This window comes from Leptonotus elevatus, chromosome 11 (genome assembly GCF_054856555.1).
Source record: "Leptonotus elevatus isolate MCC_2025b chromosome 11, RoL_Lele_1.0, whole genome shotgun sequence".
Lineage (NCBI taxonomy): Eukaryota > Metazoa > Chordata > Actinopteri > Syngnathiformes > Syngnathidae > Leptonotus > Leptonotus elevatus.
Window position 1 is genome coordinate 8,574,099 of NC_141249.1, and position 22,615 is coordinate 8,596,713.

At 38.2% G+C, this 22,615-nt stretch overlaps 1 protein-coding gene across 12 annotated transcripts in view; it reads left to right on the top strand.

Annotated features, from left to right (window-relative positions):
* The window catches only part of ptprsa (protein tyrosine phosphatase receptor type Sa), a 230,770-nt gene that overhangs the window by 121,379 nt on the left and 86,776 nt on the right, over window positions 1-22,615 (top strand). For all 12 annotated transcript variants that reach the window (XM_086088834.1, XM_086088833.1, XM_086088839.1 and 9 more), the window contains one exon: window positions 16,535-16,723. In XM_086088834.1, the coding sequence (XP_085944960.1) occupies window positions 16,535-16,723 (189 nt within the window). The remainder of the gene's footprint in view (window positions 1-16,534; window positions 16,724-22,615) is intronic.

Consider the following 22,615-nt stretch of genomic DNA (forward strand, 5'->3'; position numbering starts at 1 on the left):
CTCCAATTATTTAAATATAGTCAAATTTACTCTACAGAATTTACTGTGTATATTTGTGTGTATGTGATTTGGGCTAGTATACATATATTTGACTCTGATGGTGTCTTGGCTATCCCAAAACCTTAGCTGAAAAGCCAAGATACTGGCCATCTGGCTGCACAAAGTCCTCTGGGAGGTTTTGGAAGACGGACCGACAAATAAACGAGGCATTCTCTTGAGAGCCGACTGAACATGCTGTTTGAGCTATTTTTTCTCTTACAGGAACATCTTTATTAGTTAGTTAAGGGATTTGTTGCTGTTGTTTCCATGTGAGATTGTCTGGTGTGTGGTAACTTTTCCACTTACCATACTGTCAGCTCCTGCTGTTCAGCGATTTCGGCTTTCGACTTGTCTTCGTCTGGGTTGCAGCCGGTAGCCTCGTGGTTACTAATGTATGAATGAATTTTCCCAAAAGGCTTCCCAAGGAGCAAAAGCTGTGATAGATGGATGTTTGAGTTAAATTCATTTTTTTCTATATTGCAAAAGCAGTGGAATATAGCACGCGGGCACTCAAGTGAGGCGTACTTTGCTTTACCACTCCCGACCAGGTGGAACCAATCAAACCCTCTCGGTCTCTCATCATCATCTCTCTAAAGTCTTTCCAAAGCTTTTTCTCTCTACATGCCAAGTTCCAAGCCTGGTTTTTATCCACGGCACTGATTCCTTAAATATATTTTTAGCCTCCCTCTTCCTCTTGTGTAGGGTAATTTCCCATCGGATGGTAGGAACAGGTAACTATATTTTTGTCAGCGTACTCTATACTCATATTTTCTATTGGTAGTGGGTGTAATTGAGGCTGCCAATTTGGCATTTTTGATGTTGGTAGTCCTGGCAAATGAACCTCTTTTTTTTTGCTGTTGTTGTTTTGTTCCCACCATGTTCAGTGTAGGTGTTTGTTTTTGCCATTGTTTGTATCTGATTGTTTTTGTAATAACAACTATACATTTATTTTGTATATTTACTTTTGTTTTATACCCCTATTAGTTTGTGTTAACTACTTAGCACTAAATAATTAAATAAATCATGACAATAATAAAATGTTCATCAAAATTGTCATACTGTATTCTAGCTGAGAACTGAAATAAAAGATTATAATATTTTTTTAAGAATGATACAGTATCTTTTGGCTTGGTATATAATTACCTACGTATCTTAACCAGCTCTTAATTACATACCTTCTGCTGGCCTCCAAAATATTTTGTCTCTAATATTAAAAGATAATATTTTATACAAGGCAGTTTACTTTGTATTTTTATTTTTTTTACAGCCATGACAATTTTGGATCAAATTTACAATATGACAGAAAGGTTAACAAAGTGATATGTTAACCTGATTCTCCCTTCAGTTGCAATAAATCAGGAAGAAGCAGCCTCCCTTATTTCAGCTATTTTCTGCATAAATTGCATTTAGCATTTCAAAAGTGCTTGTCAAGCATCGACCTTTGTTTACTTCCCAACACAACATTGAACATAGCACAAACATTTGCAACCTGTTGACAACCTGGCAACGCCACCGTGGACAACCCAGGCTCTCATGGGTGTCCCAGGTTGCGGCATTTCGCCCTGTCCACCATCATCCACAATGCACAAGAGCGGACTTTCTATCGGGTGCTGGTTTGCTATACGACCACCCCGGGTACTCATTAGACTAGAATGGAGACCTGCTGAGTTGAGTAATAAGTTAGCACAAAAAGTGGGATGTATGATACAATAAATTGATGTTATTAACTACATGGACTGAGCCCTTTCGTAAAACTTTTTGAAATTGACTAGATCAAAATATTAATATCATTTCAAGCTCTTCTCACAACATTACCCAAGAATGAATGGCTACTAATCTTTTTAATAGCCACTGAGCAGGACAAAAACAAAGATTTTCCAAATCAGCCAGGCTAAATTTTCAGTCGAAATGTAGCAGTTTATAATAATTATTTAACGCCATTTGCTACTCTCCTATCATCAAGGGTTTCGGTGCTATCCTGTAGCCTCTTAGGGCAGTACAGTGAGCACATAAACTGTGAAAAGGTGTTTCAGCAAATAGCTGTTCTTTTCACAGGCAGAAAAAAAAAAGTAGAATATTTGAATAGCGTACCGAAAATAAAGCAGGGTCTCAAAGAGAGAGAGGTTTTCCATATCACAAACAACCCAGGCTAAATGTAGGTCCTCTCGACATAGAAATTTCTTAGTCTCACAGTCGAATATATCAGTTCATAATAATTATTTGACACCATTTGCTGCTCTCCTATCATCAAGGGCTTTGGTGCTATCCTGTAGCCTCTTAGGGCAGTGCAGTGAGCACATAAACTGTGGAAAGGTTAGTGCTTCAGCAAATAGCTGTTCTTTTTGCAGGCAGAAAAAATAAATAGGCACATATCCGAATGGCAAACCGAAAATAGGCAGGGGCTCAAAGTATTGCTTAAAAAACAAAACAAAATAAAAGCAAAATAAATCATCCTTAAAGTTTTTAGTGCCATGTTCTGTTTTCAAACAAAGGATTTGGGTTACTGATAAATTAAGCTTTAGGAGTTCTGTTCATGATGATGTACTTGCAATTTGGGGGAAAAATTAAAATGGAACTACTAAAGTTTTGCTTTTAGTTTGAAGTCTACAAAGCTATTTTTTTGTGCTATTGCTCACTTCTATTGATGACATTATGTGTTGTTGTTTTTTTTTATTTGCATTGTTTTGTTCTTTCTGGGTTTTTGTTGTTGTGTTTTAGGGTGGGGAGTGCTAATTCTGTTGTGTTCTGTTGTCGACAGCTTGAATACCTTTTTAATGTCTGTGTTGGAGAACAATGTGATTGCAGGGCATGTGCTGGATGGCCGGAAAAAACATTGCGAAAGGTGTGTGTGTGTGTGTGTGTGTGTGTGTGCGTGTGCGTGTGTATGTAGGAGAGAGAGACCTGATTTATTGTTTGTTGAGTGTGGGCAAATAAGCATGCCAGCAGCTGGTTTGAATAGATGTTTACTTCTGTGTGCCTGCATTTGTGTTTACAGAGACAGTGAAGAATAAGATTGCTACTATCAGCAAGACATCGAAGCCCCTCTTGTCCTCCTGCATATGTGGTGACCTTTCCTATACATGTATTAACAACATAACTATAGAGAGAGCAGAGAAGCAGCCAATGACAATATTTAATAATTGATGGCATACAATACATACAGACTGGGTATCTCCAACAATACACGTAGTGCTGCTTACTTCCCCTTTTGCTTGGAAACCACAATGTAAGTCTTCCTTGTGTATATTATGTCACCATACCATGATAGAAATTAAGTGGCTGGGGTGGGCGGTGGAGGGGTAATTCCCTTATACAAACTTTTGGGCTGCTCTTTTTGCACGATAAGACTTGCAAGGCATTTGCCCTTTTGGCAGTAAGTAAGAAGTCCATCACAAGGAAAAGGTTAAAACGTAAAAATAGAGTCACATTGGTCACCAGATTTACATTTTGAAACACTAACATTTTTCCATCTGATACGTAAAGGAAAACCTTTTACTGAATATGATGCAAATGGACATACAAACTAATACCTATTTGATCTGATTCCACCTGAATCTGTATGCGATTGGTAATAAGATGCCATGTTTTTCTTTTTATGTCTTTGGAATGACAAAAGTAGCATACTCCCTGTTTTTGAATAATTCAATATGGAAGAGTAGTGAACAGTTTGAAATAATGTATGCAGAAAAATAAAATAAAAATGATTAGCTTTCTAATATTTTTTTTAAATTAAAAATAAATAAATAGATATATAAATAAATAAATAAATTCTGTAATCTGCAATAATTTCAGTCACGTATGTAATATGGTTTGGTTTTCAGTCACAAATCTAAGGGAATAGTTGATCTGCGATTTATATTCTCCAAAAATATCAATGCTGTCCATGTATTTGACTTTCTGACTCTTAAGATGTGCTGTGTGCAGTTTGATGCTGCTGTGGTGACAGGGATCAGCAGCTCAGCTAAAGCCCAGCGGGATAAAAATTCAACAATAAGAGTTTGAGCCAGGTAGAGTGTGGGACGAAGCCCACCAGAGGGTGAAAGAGTGGGTCTACTATTGTATCTGGAAGCTCTTTTGAGTATCATTGGGGTAAAATGAGATTGCACTTATTGGGCTGCAGAGTAGGAATTAAGTCTTTATATTGGCCGCTTGATGTTCCACCAGCGACATGTTGGTGGTCACAAGGTGTGTGAATTTGTGATACCCTATGCTATGCTCCCTTCACATTGGCACAAAAGAGGTGCAAACTGCCGAATTGTATTGCTGCTCATCACCCAGTACAATTATTGTGTGAATTGAAAGGTCCACTGACCAGTATGAGGGTGTCAAGGATCCTTAAATTGCAATCTCGTGATCTTTCGTATTGACTGTAGTAACTTATGGGTTCAAATAAACATCTCTTTGCAGCTGTAGGTGAAGCATTGTAAAGAGGCCGGGTTAAAGTCATCGTTAAAATTCAATAGTTATCCGCAAAATCAAAGTGGTATTTCTACAATTTCAATAAAATACAATTTGTACATTTACGGTAGGAGTTTCCATTGAACGGTGTTTGGCTTCTGAGGTGTAATTCTCGTAACGTCCCGTCACGCAAGATCTCATAATTCTCGTAGAATCTCATGAAATGTGATCACGAGCGGTTTGTTTACGGAAGATTGGATGCCCAGAGTTGTTTGCAAAACCTCCAAGGTGTTGTTACGAATACTTTGGTCGCGCCTATTGCTGTTGCCTTGACTGTTTTAAACTAGGGTGACCAAACGTCCTCTTTTGCCTCGGCATGTCCACTTTTTTCCATCCCTGGGCGTTCGGACGGGTTTTATAAATTCATGAATCTGTCCGGTTTTCATTGTGCGGCAATGTGAGGCGGAGTGCACCGTGTTAACGCGACTGGTAAACTGCAAACTGCTCCCAAGTCGATAGCGAGGGGTTTAGAGAAAAAAGAAAGACAGGTTTTGTGTGTGCGTGTTATTATTGTTTTGAACTAAAAAAAATAATAATAATTTCTAGAAGGAAAAAAAAGGCATTTTACATAAGTCACTTCTTGTCACATTCAAATACTGTATAAATGCTAAATACAAATACTAAATTCTACAATTACAAACCGGAGGGGGTGGGATTGATCCCCGCACTCCCCATAAAATAAATAAATAAATAAATAAATAAAGTCGATCATGGGACAAGAAAGGTTGGCCTTCGAACATTATTTATTCATTTGTCAAGAAAGACTTCAAAAGAGTTATGAGGAGACTAGTGGTGCAACGGATCACAAAAGTCACGGTTCGGATAGGATCACGTATTTGAGTCACGAATCGGATAATTTTTCGGATCAGCCACACAAAAATTAAAAAAGATAAATAGTGCTTTGTCTTTATTTTGTGAAGCGCTTTTTCCATAAAAAAAACAAAACAACAATTCAAAATGTCTAATATAGCTGTGTAGGATTTAGTGTTTTGATTTATTTTGTATAACGCCTTTTCCCATTAATTAAAAAAAAACTAAATTAAATCAACACTAAATGTCTAATATAGCCATTTAGGATTCAGGAACACAACTTTAAGTACAATATGAGGCAGAAACATTCTTATTTTTACATGGTGCATGCGTAAAATAAGGTATTAATGGCTTAAAGTTGTGTTTTTATAATCTAAACAGCTAAGTTTGACATTTTGAGTTGAATGTTTTCTTTTTTTAATGTGTTTTATCAAATAAATGAAGACAAAGTTGTATTCATCTTTTTTTTTTAATAATGTAGAGACCTCAACGTGCAATTTAAAGCACTTCCCTCCCTTTAAACATGAAGAGTGATTTACAAAGTAGCCTTGGTCCAGAATATTGAAAAATAATTAAAGTAAGCTGTCAAACTGACTTATCAGCCGGCAGCCAGACATTCAGACATTCGTTGGTCATGCTAACAGGTAGCCGCTAGCCAGTTACGTCAGAGACTTCTGCCGTGACAGCGTAATTAATTAGCGGTTTCTTAGCGTCCTAAATTAGCGATTGAATACGTATTCAGGATAGCGTTGTGTTGATGTTGGTCACACTAAAATGTCAATTAACTACGATAAAGTTACGTCTAAAAGGGAAGTCAAGTTAGCCATCATGCCACGGTGTGGGCGAACTTCAGAGTAAAAGTGTACTAAGGCTATTTGCTTTACCGTCAATGTATTACTGTATTCAACTTTATTGTGAAGTTAGACTTAGCGTGTATACTCCATTGAGTATGTTTCAGCTTCCTTGACATGTCAGAATGGACTGTGAATGCACACTTTGTTTTTGTTTTTTCCCCCCCACCAGCCAATTAGCGGACCGGGCATGATCCGAATCGTGGGGCCTGATCCGAACCGACCACAGATCAATGATGATCCGTTGCACTAGAGGAGACAAACGTTAAAATAATTATAATTGTATGTTTTTGAGCAGACTTTGAGTATCATGTAAGGGTCTCGAGGCCAGGCCGAGTGTTCTCTTTTTTGGAAATGAAAATATGGTCACCCTATCATCCAGTACATTAAGCCAAAAATCTTTGACTGGAAGCTTAGAAAAAGCTATTGCTACTACTACAGATGACAGGTTACACCTGAATTCATTGATCCTTCAAACCTGTACTGCTGTTGTCATGTGTGATTGCAAGCTAACATTAGAGACATAAGCTGAGTGTAAGGAAGACAGGCTGAGGATGGAGTAAATGAAAACGCAGTACCAATGAGGCAAGATAAGTGAAGGGAGCCTCAAACTCAAGGTGGCTGACTTCTGAGCTTTTGTCATCAATTTTATATCATTCTTGCTCAAGCAGAGTAACCCTGGTGACCCCGTACATCTTGCCAGAACCAATATAAGGCTCATGTGGTAAAGGGGGGGAGAGAAAGGGAATGATGGAGAGAAGAGGAGGTAGAAAGTGAGTTGTAGAAGAAGCAGTTCAGGTTTTCTGATTGGTTTGTCATTGATGGAAAGTGCAGATATGTGGATCATTTATCTGGGGACTGAATGGAGAGAAAAGTTTTTTTGAGATAGTTTTAAAATTATTCTTAAACGGTTAGTCTATTCTGGCAACTCAATTGTGAAATACTATTTTTACTGATTCCTCTCAGCAAGTAAGCAGTTAAATTTACTGAGCTCTTTTCCCTAACATGATAAATGCCAGGTTGGAAAAATAATGATATTACAATGCTATTCTCTGTGCCATGTCAATTTATATAATGGTTTTATGTAGTACGTTTCTAGGTATGCTTAATTAGGACGATGCTGATTTGGGATTTATTAGCAAGGTGATGAAATGAAAATACCTATCTACACTTTTAGGCCCTTGACCATAATGTTGAAATCTAATCAACATTTTTACCTCATGTGAGCAAGAGAGTGAGAGTTGGGAAAGAAAGGTGGTTTCTGATGATTAGAATCGGTGCGAGTGATGACCTTTGAGTGGCCCATCTCATGCATAAAGAAGAGATTGGCTGACTATCGTCTTTTTCTTCTACATATAAATGAGCTTACCAGCCCAGGTGACTGAAGTTGTTCTCCATAGACGTTGTGATGTAGACCCTCTGGGCTCAACTGATTGAACTGAAGTCCCGCTGTAATGTCAGTGATAATTTCAGACTGCAGATTTTATGAATCCCATTTCTTCAGTACAAAATTACATTTGAAATCTTTTTGAAGAAATGAATTAAAATACTCAATAAATTGCAGTATGGTACATGAAAACTGGAGTTAAAAAAAATAGTACCATTATATAGAGCAGTGGTTCTTAACCTGGGTTAGATCAATCCCCAGGGATTTGGTGAGTCCGTTTTAGGGGTTCAGCTCGCACAGATCAAGACACACACCCAACTCAAATGATTCGTGCTGATACGCCTTACTTGGCCATCATTGGCTGCAGGTGATCACGCTACATTGCTTGACCTATGTGCTGCAGTAGTCGTCTTTGGACTGTTCTAATGGTAGATCGTGTGATTTTTATTTATTTTTAATTATTCTAATATACTCAAGCTATGTTGAGCAAAAAATGTGGTTGTACAAATATGTGCAATAGGAATTCATATGTACTGTATAACGGGATGTATAGTGTTCCACAAAGTTCAATTCTGGGGCCTCTGCTATTTTCATTGCATCTGCTGCCCCTGAGTTCCAGTTTAAGAAAACATACAACACTTTCTGAATTCAAAGTGAAGAAGCCAGATTCAATGAAAAGGCTACTCTCCCTGTTCAATTTGTTCACCAGTAAACCAAATATATATGTCTTGAATTTGAAGTAAAATTATTATTTTTTTCAATCAAGAAGGGTTCAGTAAATGTGAATAGGAAACTGTGGGGTTCAGTAACTCCAACAAGATTAAGAACCACTGATAGAGAGAATGCAGCAAATGGCAAGAACCTAGACATTTGGCATTTCAGTTTGGGCTGAAATAATATTAAGGCAAAAACCTTATTAATAGACCTGTGACTTTTGGAAGTTGTGGGGGAAACACCTCATTCGATATGGAATGCTCAAGCTTCTCTCCATTAAGATCACTCACCAATCAATCTGACAAATACTGAGTACAGAAGGAAACTATATTTTGTCCTCTTTTCTGGTGAAATAGCTTTTTAATAATGAACACACATTATCTTGCAGAAATCTTTCTAAGCGGCATATTTACCCAACACTCTAGCCATTGTCAACTTGTTGAAAGCTGTAATCCTCTTTGACCTTTTTTTTTGCCACAAATACCCGTCACCTCCAAATTACACGTTGACATTAAGCAATTACCTGGTAGCCTTGGAAGTAGTCCTCTTTCATTCCCAGCCACTACCTATTCAATCGTGTTGCTCACTTCATCAAGCCAACCTTCAAATATGTCATTAGAGGCATAATTGCGTGAGGCTTAATACTCCCCAGGACAATGACTTACCAGCCTAGTCTCACACATCCATCTATCGCCAAATCCTTTAGCAATTATGAAAATGGGGGCTTCGTCTCCTCTTGATGTTCTGCCATATGTGCTGAGATGAACAATGTAATGCATATAAACAACTTAAAAAAAATTATACATACATATACTTTTAAAGCAAATCTGTTTAACATTTATTTGTGTCTTTCGGAATTTTATAACATTACACATTTGTTGTCGATAATTCTACATGATTTTAACTCTAACGCACAAAACTTTGCTTTCTTCGCAAATGTTCAGTGATTTCCATGGAACATGTTACAGTAAAAAGAAGTACAAAGAGGAGCATGTGTCCATTACTACCATAATGTATTAATCTGTCATTTATTTTTATTTATTTCTAGAGGCGAATGATGTGTATCTGTTCTTAATTACTCCCTCAATCCACTTTTAAACTATAAAACAGCAGAAAGTTTTTACATTTGAAAAGGCATGTGGAGCAACACAATCACTCATACTGTGTGGAGCACTGACACGTGGTTCACTCCCTCCCGCCCTCGTGAAGCGCGCACTCAAACCTCCCACCCGTAAACCAGACCTGACTGGTTGACGTTTCTCTACGGTGAACTTCCTGTAATGGCCCCGGCCTCATCTCCAGTCCCCCCTGGAGTGTGCCTGTCTTGGCCCTGTCGCCTCAGGAGCCTGACAAGATAGATAAAGAGAGCCAGAGAGACCTAAAAAAAATAAAAATAAAAATAAAAATAAAAAAATCCCCATTTTACGTTTTTTACATGGTCATTACCTTCAGGTTGTGATGTATCATTGTTCACACTCATGCAAGACATCATTTATAAAATTCCACTTATTTAAACATAAAATATTTTGCCTCTTTTTCTTTCTTTTTTTCCACTGGTTGTTTCCAATGGCAGACGTTTACCGTAAACCGTTGAATGCATAAATGCTTCCGTAGTGACCTACCAAGGTACATGCATGCATTATACACGATACGTTGATATATGACAAAATTGGACCTTTGGGTTGCTACCTGTAGTGGAGGCTGTCTTTGTTTTGTTATAGCCCACCCTCCCGAGCCCTTTTGCTGCAACGCCTATTTGAACCTGGCCTATAGTATATGCTGCCTTCACATTTGGCAGTGGTCCAAAATGTGTTTGAACGCTGCCAGTAAGTAGATTGGTTTTGTGTTTTTATGTTCATTTCATTCTCTTTATCAGTTCACTAACATTTTTACATTGTTAATGATTTTGCTCACTATTACTGTATACCTTTTGTAGTTCAGTTACACTCTGCACACAGATCAACAAAGATGATTGATGTCAAATAAAATGTTTACCGTGTAACTCTGTAATCTATACATAGTGTGAGAGTATGCTGCATCGTATTTTTTTTTTTATACCTTGATGTACGAGTACAGTAAATGATACCCATTTGATGTCAAGAATGCCAATGCGACATATCCCTCTCACAATGGCGCAAGGTATGGATAGGTGGAGGGTTGGCTGTGTAACAACCATAATTCAACTGAGATGGGTATCTGGAGAGGGTGAGTCGTGATGGGGCCAGGCTCGCTATGATTAGATTTCCCCTGTGTTGCTATTCTCTCTATGTCCCTGAGTTCTCTTTGTGCTTCTTTTCCCTCGTCATATTTTGTATCTCTCAAAAGCAATTCAACAGGGATACCAATAGAGAATCAGGGGACTGTGATTCCAAATGCTTTGATCTGTGAGTACAAACATTGTAAAATATACATTTGTTGATAGCCACATCACAAAATAACTGTCAAAGCACATTGCTAAAAGCTGCTAAAATCTCTCTCTTGCTTGTAATCTCTGTGTCAATCTCCCAGCCGTCCCTTTGCAATATTGATGCTCATATCTGCTCATAGCCTGTGTCTCCATGCTGCGGCACTGGGTAATCAGTTAACCTGATTATGCCTCTGATGGAATTAAATCATTTCAGTAAGTGAAAATAATAATATGAGTAATAGGTGTGGGGGGTGGTGGTGCTCCCCGTAGCATTTTCTGCAGTGGCCACAAATCAAGTTTTGCTCCCTCTTCGTCCTATGATATCATTGATGTATCAGGGCGCACTCACACTCGGGCCATTTCTTCCGTACCATACTGAAGCCTGATTGTCTGCCATGGATGCCATTTTTGCCCAGCCACTTCCTTGAGTCATGAACTCTGACCTGAACAAAATCAAGGGAGGCTTGCAGTTTTTTTTTTTTAAAGATGTTTTCCTCTGTTCTTTGTCAGCTCCTGGTGTTCTTGGGGTAATTTCTGTAGGTTGGCCACTCCTGTTGTTTGACCACCGTTGTGTGTTTTCTCCATTTGCGGGCTGGATAATGGCTCTCACCATAGTTCACTTGAGTCCTAAAGTTTTAGGAATGGATTTGTAACCCTTTCAAGAGTGATAGATGTCCATTACTCTATTTGGCATCTCTTCTTGGATTGTGGCTTTTTGTTGCATCTTTTCGATATATTTTGAGACAGGTGCCAAACAGGTTCTGTTTAAGTGATTTTTTGATTGAGCAGTTCTGGACAAAATCAGGTTAGGGTTTGGTCAGTGAAAATGGACTCCGCTTTAAAAAATAAATAAATGTATAATTCACCATAGTTAATTCTTGATTTGTTTGTTTTACAAATGGTAAGTTTGCATTGATTTTATATCCTTAATAAATAAAACTGCCCTTTTGCTTTACTTGGGCTATCTTTGTCTGATATTGACCTTTGCTCAATGATCTTCAACATTGAAATGAGGAAGCTATGCAAAAAATGTAAAAATTTGAGAAGAAGGCAAATACTTTTTCACGGAAATGTACTGTTATACTCTGTTATAGCTTACTGCTCGTTGCGCATTTGGATGGAACCTTCAGGAAGCTCACTTTCAATTTGAAACACTGCAGTCCATTTATTTCTCTTCTGGTTTGTAATATCACTTCATCACTTCATAATATCATTTCATTAAAGAAAAATCCACTTGTGTTTGATGCCATCTTAGTTATTGGTGTTACATTGCTGTTGCCATGTTGGTTAAATGTTAAAGTTTTACAGACAGAAAGACACTTAAACGTCACTCTGAACTACAGGATGCAGACAGATAACTACGAGAAAAATAAGCCTCATATTTTGTGTGAGAATGTATGACTTTGGTGCAACCATGACTTTTTTTGGTACCAGTGAACCACGGGGAAGAGGATTAGTCTGGAAAGTTAAGTGAGTGTAAAGGACAGACCTTTTAAGCAGGCCACATGATAGCATGCTGAATGCAACAGCAGGCATGAATCTGCAGATTATCAGCGCTGGCTCAACTATTCAGAGGCTGATTAAAGGCTTTGCACCTGTCACTTGTGTAATGATATTAAATGGTAAAGCAAAATTATAGACAGATATAAAAAAGTAAAACTAAAGGCAAGGCAAGTCAAGATGAAATGATTGGAGAGCTGTCTGCCAGTACAGACTTAGCATTCATACTCATATGGGATTCTAAATGCATGCCCCTGCTGATGCCCTTATTAAAAGAACCTTTTGCAGTAGAAGCAACCGGAATTTCTTTCAAAACCTGTTGCATAATTGAATGTATGAGCTCAGCAGGTGGAGGCCCCCATGACCTGGAGTCTAATGATTATTGGGCTAAATGGTAAAGGCTGCTCTTGGTAAAATAAACAATGCCTTGTCATTGATGGATAGTGCACTTTCATTGATTCTATTTGGCCTGTAAAGATCCGTCATCACAAAAAGTGCACATCAGAGGAGAAATACAATCACTAGACTGTTTTGGTGGAGAGGGCCTTTGGGAATAGCTAGGATAGCATCAACGTACGTTATTGGCTTCTTCTTCCCTTCACAGTCAGGCTGGATAACCCTGAAGTAGCACTCCCTCAATGAGTGATCTGTTTATTTTTGCATGGCCGCCTTTATCGACAGAGCCTCTAAGCTTGAGAGGAAAGATGCTATCTGACTCTATTCCTGGGGATGTAACAACAAGCATTCAGGAAAAGCAGCCCGAAGTGCATCAGTATCACAGCAGCTGTAAATTTGGAATAATATTCTTCTGGTTTACTGCTGTTTTGGGAGACTTTTTTGCTCACTTTTTCTTGTCCAGAGTCACAACTAATTCCCTCTGTCACTTGCTTGATATTATTAGTGTCAAATCCACTACTTCAGTGAATGATTTCAACATTTTGACTTGTCCTGATTCTGATATACAGTTTTCATATTATGTAGGTTGGTGACTGAAAGCACAGATAGGCCTCATAAGCATCCAATATATCATACAGGAGACACAGGGAAGCCCAGACTGATGCAATAATCCTTCTCCGACAGACAGACCTAGCTCGAAGGGAATGAAAGTGCTGCACCATTATGGCATGTTTAACATAGATCATTGATGACATACAGAAGAGGGATTTTGTGAGAACATATTGCACTCTCATGTCCTGAAGTTTCAGAAGGGAAATGTAGTTTGCAATTGCCTTTCTAAGCTTCAGGGCGACTCGATATAAAAAGATTATACAGCGGTGATCATTAATAATCGATGGAGAGGATACAGCACTAGAGCCTAAAACCGTGTAAATGCCTGTATGTCTTTGAACCTAGCAGTGAAATATTCATCATGCTTTGCTGATGCCAGCTTTAGTTGAAGGTAACCACATCGGCCGTCAGTGTGTGACTCAGCCTTGTTTTCTCCCAAATGTCTTTTATTTTTGAAGATTCTACTCTTTTATTTTTAGAGATTCTAGTGAGTGAATAACCTTCTGCTCCAGTAAAGTCATAGTGCATTTTCTGTATGCATCTTGTGCAAATCCCATGTTTGAATTTATTGATGAATAACAAATAATTGGCTTAATCGTTCATGTCTGCTGAAAGCCGACACAAAATCAATCAACATCAACCTAAAGCATACATTTTTAAGCAAAGTTCTCATTTTCTGAGCATATCAAACTGACATTCAAGCCCCTTTTACACTGCACACTACCTTAGGGTGAGCAGATTTTCAAAATTAAAACCCAGGATGCCACAATTTAGCTGAAAATTAAATTGGGAGAGTGCGGAAGATGGACGTCATAGCCTACGCCGAATCCTATTCTTACGATTAGGGGTGTATTTTCAGTTGTGTTATTACTTTAGCTAATGCTAAATGCTTATCTTAGTTGACAGTTCAACAGGGCTAAACAATTACTCACTGACTCACTCAATGCGATCTCCATCATCCAAACATTTTTGCTCGGTCCCGGCAGCTATTGGAGGCTGGCTATGCCATTTATCTCACGGCAGTCCCGCATTATAATATTGGAAATATGCTGCGACGCTAGAAAGCTCAGCTTGCGTTGAGTCTGAAAGCCAAGTGTCATTATTAGGATAGCAGGACTACATTTCCCATGATTCCTAGTCACTAAAGCAGGAAGTAGTTTTTGTTCCGGTATGATGAAAACACGCCTGATAGCAACCAGATGCAAATGAGAACGCAAAAGTTACTGTGAAAGTAAATAGGAATTAATTTAATATCCCGTTTAATGGGTTTATTTTTTGAATCGCTATGACAACTGCGATTGACGTACACACACACACACACATATATATATATATATATATATATATATAAATTAAAAAAAACGGGACGCCGCGACGGGACCTGAATAACATCAAGACAAAACAATGGGATTGGTAAAATCTGTCGGGACTCGGGACGAAGTCTCAAAACTGTCTCAGTCAAACCCAGGACATCTGGTCACCCTACAGTACCTCTATTATTGCTAGTAAAAATTTGGTAGCCTTCGAAAAGGTACTACTAGACACTAATCTTGTCACCTTTAGTTCCAAGCCTTCAGAAGTGATGCCACATTAGTAAAAATCGACTGCTCGTCACGCATTGGTCGAACAGATTTGTCATAGTCTTGTTATTGTAATATCTAAGGGTTGACAATGAAGTAAACACATGTGCTAACACAAGCTTAGCGTCTTGCTGTACCTTCATTCTGAGAGTTGTAATCACCTTCACTTTACTGCAATAGTCAGTTTTATTTCTGCTTTCTGTCTCTTTTCAAATATTTGTCGTCTTTGCGTGGCCAGTGTTCACATGCTAAAAGTAAATATAGGAGACCCTCATTCTCCTCCATTGTTGTTGTTTGTTAGCATGTCTCATTCTGATTGATGTGTTCAACTTTAACCCATCACAGTGAGTACACAATTAGTGGCACAAATTGGAGCACGGAGCTACTTTACATTGATGTCTTGCTCAAGGACACCCCAGCTGTGCACCTGAGAGATATTGAGGGTGAATGGTCCATGGCTTGAGCCGGGGTTCCCACAGGGGCTGGCCGTGAACTTGCCACTTACCCTACAGTTTACCTAATTTTTCAGCTGTGACCCAACTTACTGTCTCTCTTTACCCCCAATTTAGTGCTCCCTGGTCGTCTGCAGTGATGGCATGAGGTCATTGGCTCTTTAAATGGGCAGTGACCTATGTACCACTGTCCAATTTCTTAGTCATTCTCAGAGTTGTGATGTGGCCTTGAGCTTCTGATGCATATTGCAGCTCGAGGCACTTCCCCCCGCAGCTCTCATAATCTGAGAATGAGTCACCACTTTGGCTCCAGTCAGGGTAGAGGTCAGGCGTTTTGACCCATGGGACTAATTGTCCCAGCGTGATAGCAAAAGGAGGACAATGACTATGGAGAACACTACAATCTCTCATCCATTAATAGTGAAGTAATTGCTCAATCATGCTTGATTATCAGCTGCAGGGGTACCTCAAAGATTGTAAGAAAATCATCCTGCCTAATGCTATGGCTCTTGAATGCGATGAATGATGGAAGTGTGAGATCTCACCCACAAACAAAACTCTTGTGCCTTTAATGTGAAACTGAAAATTTAAATATGGGAAGCTAGTACAGTAATTTAAAATATTTTGCATTTTTTTACCTTTCACATGACTTGAATTGTCATTTGAGTCACTGTTTTGCGAGGCTTTTCTTCATGTGTAACAATATGTCCTTATCGGATCGCGTATTGACATTTATAAAGGTTTTGTCACAGGATGTATTTGTAGTATTGCAAAGGCAACGATGTTTCCTGCAAGACTACTCAGATGGAAATGTATTACAAAGGAAAGTGTATCTCAAATTTAGAACTTATGTTAAGTAATTTTCTGACCAAAAAAAGGTCTCATATAAGTGAGAATGTATTCTTGCATAGCTTGGACTGAAATGTTTTCCGATGTGCTCTTGTGACCGGCAAGCAACCATTTCAGGATGTTTTCTGCTTTTCAGCCAAAACCATCTGGGATTGGCTTCCGCTTCCTATTAACCCTAACTTTATTTGTATTAAGTTTTCTTTTAGTAGGCCTATATCGTTGTCTTTTAAGAAGGGATGGGTGAGTACTGAAACCAGGTATCACTATAGGGCTTTATTTTAAGCTATCAGTACTCGCAACAGTGGCCAATACCAGTATTGGCCAGCTTCTTGTGGCCGTTTTAGGATCAGGAACTAGAAATGAGAATAATTGAAAATTTGTTATCAAACACTAGAAATTGTCAAGTGTAAATGTATCCAAAAACTTGCAATACTTTTTGATCTATGTTGATTATGATGATGTACCTCTTCTTTATACAGAGGATCTACTCCCTCCTGGCTTCCCTAACATTGACATGGGCCCTCAACTGAAAGTCGTGGAGCGCACTCGGACAGCAACGATGCTCTGCGCCGCCAGTGGCAACCCTGACCCAGAAATCACCTGGTATAAAGACTTCCTGCCCATTGACCCCAGTGCAAGTAATGGGCGAATCAAACAGCTACGCTCAGGTAAGGAAAAGCGAAGTGTGTTGATGGTATTTCCCTTATTTCCAACTTATTTCCTTCTAAAGGTGGTTTAGCAATAGTTGGACTTGTTTGCTTCAAAAATACTTTTACTGATTCCTGTAATTTATTAAAAAACTTTGTAAGTGTACAGTATGAATGAATGAGGTCAAATGATAAATACTCCCTCAGAAATACGGTATGTCAAAGTCAGTGAAAGCCACATTGAAGTTGCACCGGCACAACTCAGTGGTGGATATGTTTGTGTCTTGTTCACATTGATTAAACCCCACTGAGAGACCCACTAAAACAAAGTCTAATTATATAGCTAATTAAGTGCAGACTCTGAAGCGGCCCTGGGCAACAAGGGGTAGATATTTTAGGTCGATAATTTGTCACCATTGGAAAAATCCAATGACTCTTATTTGATCTGTTACTGCAGATGTAAATCAACACGAACGCCACTAAATTGTCTCGTGATTGAGTTCATGTCCTATTTGTGCCTCTCGTGTGGTGTTCTCAAAATGATTGGTCATCTCATTATTTATGCCCATTGATATAAAATAACATGACAATTTCAATTTTGGATAGTTGACATTCTAATTCTTTACTTCTACTTGCCATTTTTAAACTTAAATGCCTACATAATATGAATGCGGTAATGCAGGAAACATACGAAGAGTCTGACTTTTTTTTTAAAAAGTCAGGTGAATTAATTGATGCATCAGTGTGTAATGTAGTTTTGGAGAAGGATCTTACAATCTTGGGAAGGGAGGGAACCTGTGTGCACGTTTTTTTTTTGGGGGGGGGTGGGGGATCCACGCCACCTCTTCTTATTTAGATGCCTAACCACATCCAAAGTTCTGTATATATTCATTGTTTCTCAGCACTCTTTATTTAGCATGAGCTAATCAATTGTATTAGCAGCAATTAGTTACCATGAAACACCTCTGTGTAAATAATCAATAAGTAAGGTAGGTTTTTATGGTTAAAAATCATGCAGTGTGTGTGTAGGGATGCGTGCTCATTAGCTCTAATCAAAGCCTTTGAGGAGTTACTGCAATTGCTGGTGAGTATGAGTAAAATGCTGAATATTAATACTGGTTTATTTCACATAGTTGTCAGCATTTCTCTCCATGGTTTAACCACTGTCAGTTATTTTGCATGCTATCTAATGTAACTTCTCTATTGCCATTCTTGTGATTCTCCTTCAATAGCATTTGTATGTCTTGTCTAATTGTTGAAGGATGTTTTTGTTTTTTCTCTGTGTGCTTTATCTAGAATTGTGTGCAAAAATATAACGCATCAAAATACATGAACATTGCAGAGTATTCAACACATTCAATCTAACGCCAAAGTGTCTGTTAACTAAAGACAAAAAGTCTTCTAAAATTCAACTTAAACAAAAATAAATCAGCCCTGATCAAAACAATATTAAAATGAAATGATACATAATGAGTTAATTATAACGTTGAACCTTTTAAACGAGAATACATAACAATGTTTTAAATTACAACGCTACCCAAGATGAAACTTCTGCACTTGAATTGTTGAGTGGCAGTTACCTCCAACCCTACCCTAAAATCAACTATGTTGTTCTTCCTCTTTCCTCTATTTACTTTCATCTTGCTTTGTGATTTACAGAAACCTTTGGTAAGTGTTTATCTGAGTCAAGCAAGCACACCCACTCTCCTTCAAGCAGATCCCATATTTAAACTCTTGTTCAGTATGCATGCATCCCTTGCTCCCCCCTCTCCCGTAACCCTTTCCCTCCACCACTTGTTCAGTTATTCTCACCACCACCACCTTTAAGCAATTCCGTAATGTGACAGTTTATCAAGGCATCTTCATCATGTTAAATCTAATAAGCTATACATGGTACACCCTCTTTAGTAAAGCAAAAACATCGAACTACCATATGAGTCTTAAGTTTTTTTTGTAGGTTAACGTAGAGAAAAGCTTTGGCTGATTTACTTTTGCTGATCACATGGTGCAAATTTTAGACTTGACAACCTTGACTACGTTTACATGCAGTCAATATTCGGGTTAAGGTCAGAATTCCAGTTTCTAAAAACAATCGAGGTAACACGTTTACATGCGTGGCGGAAAGAGTTACTCCCGTTTACATGCTCATTTGTGCTAGATTAGTATAACCCGTTCGGACCGCAACGCACGGACAACGTAATTACGTAAATAAAATAATTTCCGCTTTTGACTTACTATACGTTCAATAAAAGTCATATTTATGTCACTCACCACGCTAAATAAAGTAGTTGGTTTCCTCCTCACTCCAGAAGTGCGGTTCTTTGCTGCAAGCGTCATGTTTGTTGACACCGGCTTGAGTGTTTCCGGGGGGGGTACACGCCAGAAGCACGGACTTATACTTGTATTTACTGTATGTGTATATAGGCACAAACTGTGGCGTTTTCGCCATAGAGACACAAAATAATGTGAAAACGCAATTCTTAGTTTTGACAACATTACTGTTCAAAAAAGCCTGAGAATGTTAAGCAAGTACTGATGAGAGTTTTTTTCTAGAGGACGGCCGATGCTGTGTACACTGTTAACATTTAAACTGATCTGATTTGAACTGACTAAGTTTTCTCGTGTGAAATAATTAGTTGGCTACATTTTTGTACATGTTCATTTTAGCATATTGTTCCTTGTTTAAAAAAAAATAATAATACATGTATTGTGGGCTTTTACTGAAGTCCTTGTTGCTGACAATATTCAATATACAGGGAAGACGTATGTTGATGAGACTATGGGATGCATTCTTACAGTAAGATCCCTTGGCTTCTCATGTTCTCAGCATTTTGAGTAACCATCTTTGGTTCACCCGTATCTATGTTTAGAATTCATTAAGAATTGCTTGCAAACAGCCTTTCATGAAAATGTGCTGTACTATAAAAGAAAAAAAACAATAATTTTACGGTGCACTTGATTATTATTACATTGTTTTAGACTTCATGCTAAAAATGGGTTCACTTCAAACAGTGCTCTACTTTTGAGGAGAGTATGTGCAACGCTTGTCATAACAGCCTCTATTGGGGTTTATCTGTTTACTTGATTGCTCCAGGCAAGCCTTCAAGCCTCTGGGGGTAATTCCTTAATTTCAGTTTGTCATGGTAAAAATAAAGTATTCAGGGAAAGACAAGTGAGGAGGGTGGGTATATGCTTGGAGACAATAATGGAGGTCGGTGCTGTAAATGAATTACACCATCACTATTTGGTTGTGGAATGCCTCAGCTACAGCACGAGCCTACTAACAAATTGACTGACAAATTCAATTTAAAAACAAAGCCCACTAGATCCCTTTCCCATAAAAAAAAAAAGTGTCTATGTTCCAGGCCACACAGCACTGCCAGGCCAGTGATATTTTTGTGTGGTTCCCCCAAGGAGTTTCCTTCAGGGTTAGGGAGGGGGATTGACATTTCTTGCAGTGTGCTTTGGCTGCAAACATCATGCTTTCTCTGGCCTTATCAGTTTAAATGCCCCAAAGGTAGGGGAAGCCCCAAATTAGTTTGTATTCTTTGAATTGAAGCTCTCTGTCCCAGATGTTTAATCTCTGAATGATAATTAATATTTGCTGCTCTTTTACTTTCCCAGAACATCTAAGGGGATGAGCTGGTCAGCCAGATACCCTATGAACAGTCAATTCGAGTTTGACAAATCAAACAAGCCGCCTTTCTCGTATGCAGAGAACACCATTTCCGTACAGATGTCACCTGGACTAAACCATTGAATTATATTTCTAATACATTTAGAGGGCTGTTGAGCAAACATCTGGAGTGATCAGTGGAGTAAATAATGCCACAGCTGATAGTCAGTTGCTTGTTGAGGTGTATTTAGGTCATTGTTAATGTAAGCTGATCAACCCCTCACTGACCGAAGCTTAGAAAGGGGAAGGTTTATGGCCATTAAGTTACATGGCATAATACAGGTGGATTTGTTATTGTAGGTCCAGCTGTCTGATCTTTTTTTTTTTAATCTCAATATGCTAATTAAAATAAAAAAAGTCAGAAAATATGCCATTGACCATAGCATATCATCGTTGCTTTGAAACCAAAGTACCTTTAACTTCTATTTATTGAACTTGTTTTTTCCTCCTATCTCCATTCTGATTTGTCCCAACTTTTAAGTAGGCCCATGTGCGATTGTCATCCCTTCTACAAACCTGCTTTATTAACCATAACCTTACCCTAACCTTTTCCTAACAGTACCCTTCACCTCACCCAACCTTTAACTAGTAACATCCTTAACTTCCCGACTAAAAATTCATATCCGCTGAAGTAAAATAAGTCAACCGCTTCCTGCAGCCTCTAATAAAATGCTAACACCGTAACAATGTAACCTCCTTGGGGCCCTAATGTCCTCTGTCTTGTGATTAACCTTATGTGGCTTCTAAACTGGTCGTCAAAATCATTTTCATAATGACACATTTTTAACACCGTTTTGCCTGTTTGTTCCAATGACTTTTGTATGTGTCTGTGTATATATACAGTACATATACATGTGTATGAGCAGTGAGCCCCTGTTGATCGCAAGGGGTGTATTCCACACAGGGTTGGGGAATCCAGGTCCTGAAAGTAAAAACCCTACCACAGATTGACTTAAGCCACAAGTGTGTCTACTCAAAAGGTGGAGACGAGATGGTTTAACTGCCAATTGAGTAGAAGCAGCTGCACTCTAAAAAGAGAATTGCTGAACCAACTTAAGTTTAAAAAGAGAATTGTAGACCAACTTTTAAAAAAAATCGCTTCAAATGGTAACACATGATTGAATTAAGTTAATCCAAAGTGAATATATTTAGTTTAATGAACATTAAATTTAATATATTCACTTTGGATTAACATTAAACTTAATATATTCACTTTGAATTAACTTAATTCAATTGTGTGTTACCATTTGAAGCATTTTTTTTTAAGTTGGTCAACAAGGTTCAACAATTCTCTTTTTAGAGTGTTTTGCTAAAGCCAATCTGTGGCAGGGTTTTTACTTTCTGGACCTTGATTCCCCAACACTGGTTTCAGACCCAACTGCAATAGATAAAAATTCACGATTATAGACACCTTATGAAAACTTTATTTCCCCATGTTTCCCCCCTACATGCTTTAAACAAATTTAAACCTCTTCAAATACATACAGTAAAATTATTAAAACACACCTCAGTTCAGTTCACCAAATAATAGGTTAAAGTGTGCTAAATTCAAGCTCTTTGTCTCATAGTTGATGTCTTCTGTAAAACTGACAAGAAAAGATAATTAAACATTGGATATTTGAACTCCAAAATGCTCGGCCAAACCTTATAATTGTGTCTAGCAAAAATCCACTACATACTATACTATACTAGACTAGACGAGACTAACCTACTGTGCAATTTGAAACAACATAGAAGAGCTAATGATAATTAACATTGATGCATTGATGCTATAGTAATTGTAAACTTTCAAATATCTGCTACCTTAACATACACGGAACAGCAACACATACAAAGCATACAATACTCGCTGCTCTCTCTGCTCTGTGAGAACAACACATTAAAATTGGTAAAACATGCTATATAGTGTTAAAGGTGTCTTCTTCTCTACCATTAGTGCTGTCAGGCATGTTGTGGCACAATGTGGTAATACACTGAATTTGTCCAACTCTACTTTGATGTAAACTGTAAAAAGCAATGAAAACGATCACTTCGAAATCTGTGCTAATGACAAAACGTGATATGACGGGGGAACGCTGTTTACAGTATATACTGTATATATACATATAAACACATCACAAACCAGGCAGACCTTAGACTTATTCTTGCCACCTATCTGCTGGTATCACATACAACCCAAATGTAGTGAAGAGTCCACCCCTTGTTCTTTCTTCTTGAAAGGGAGTGGAACTCTGAAA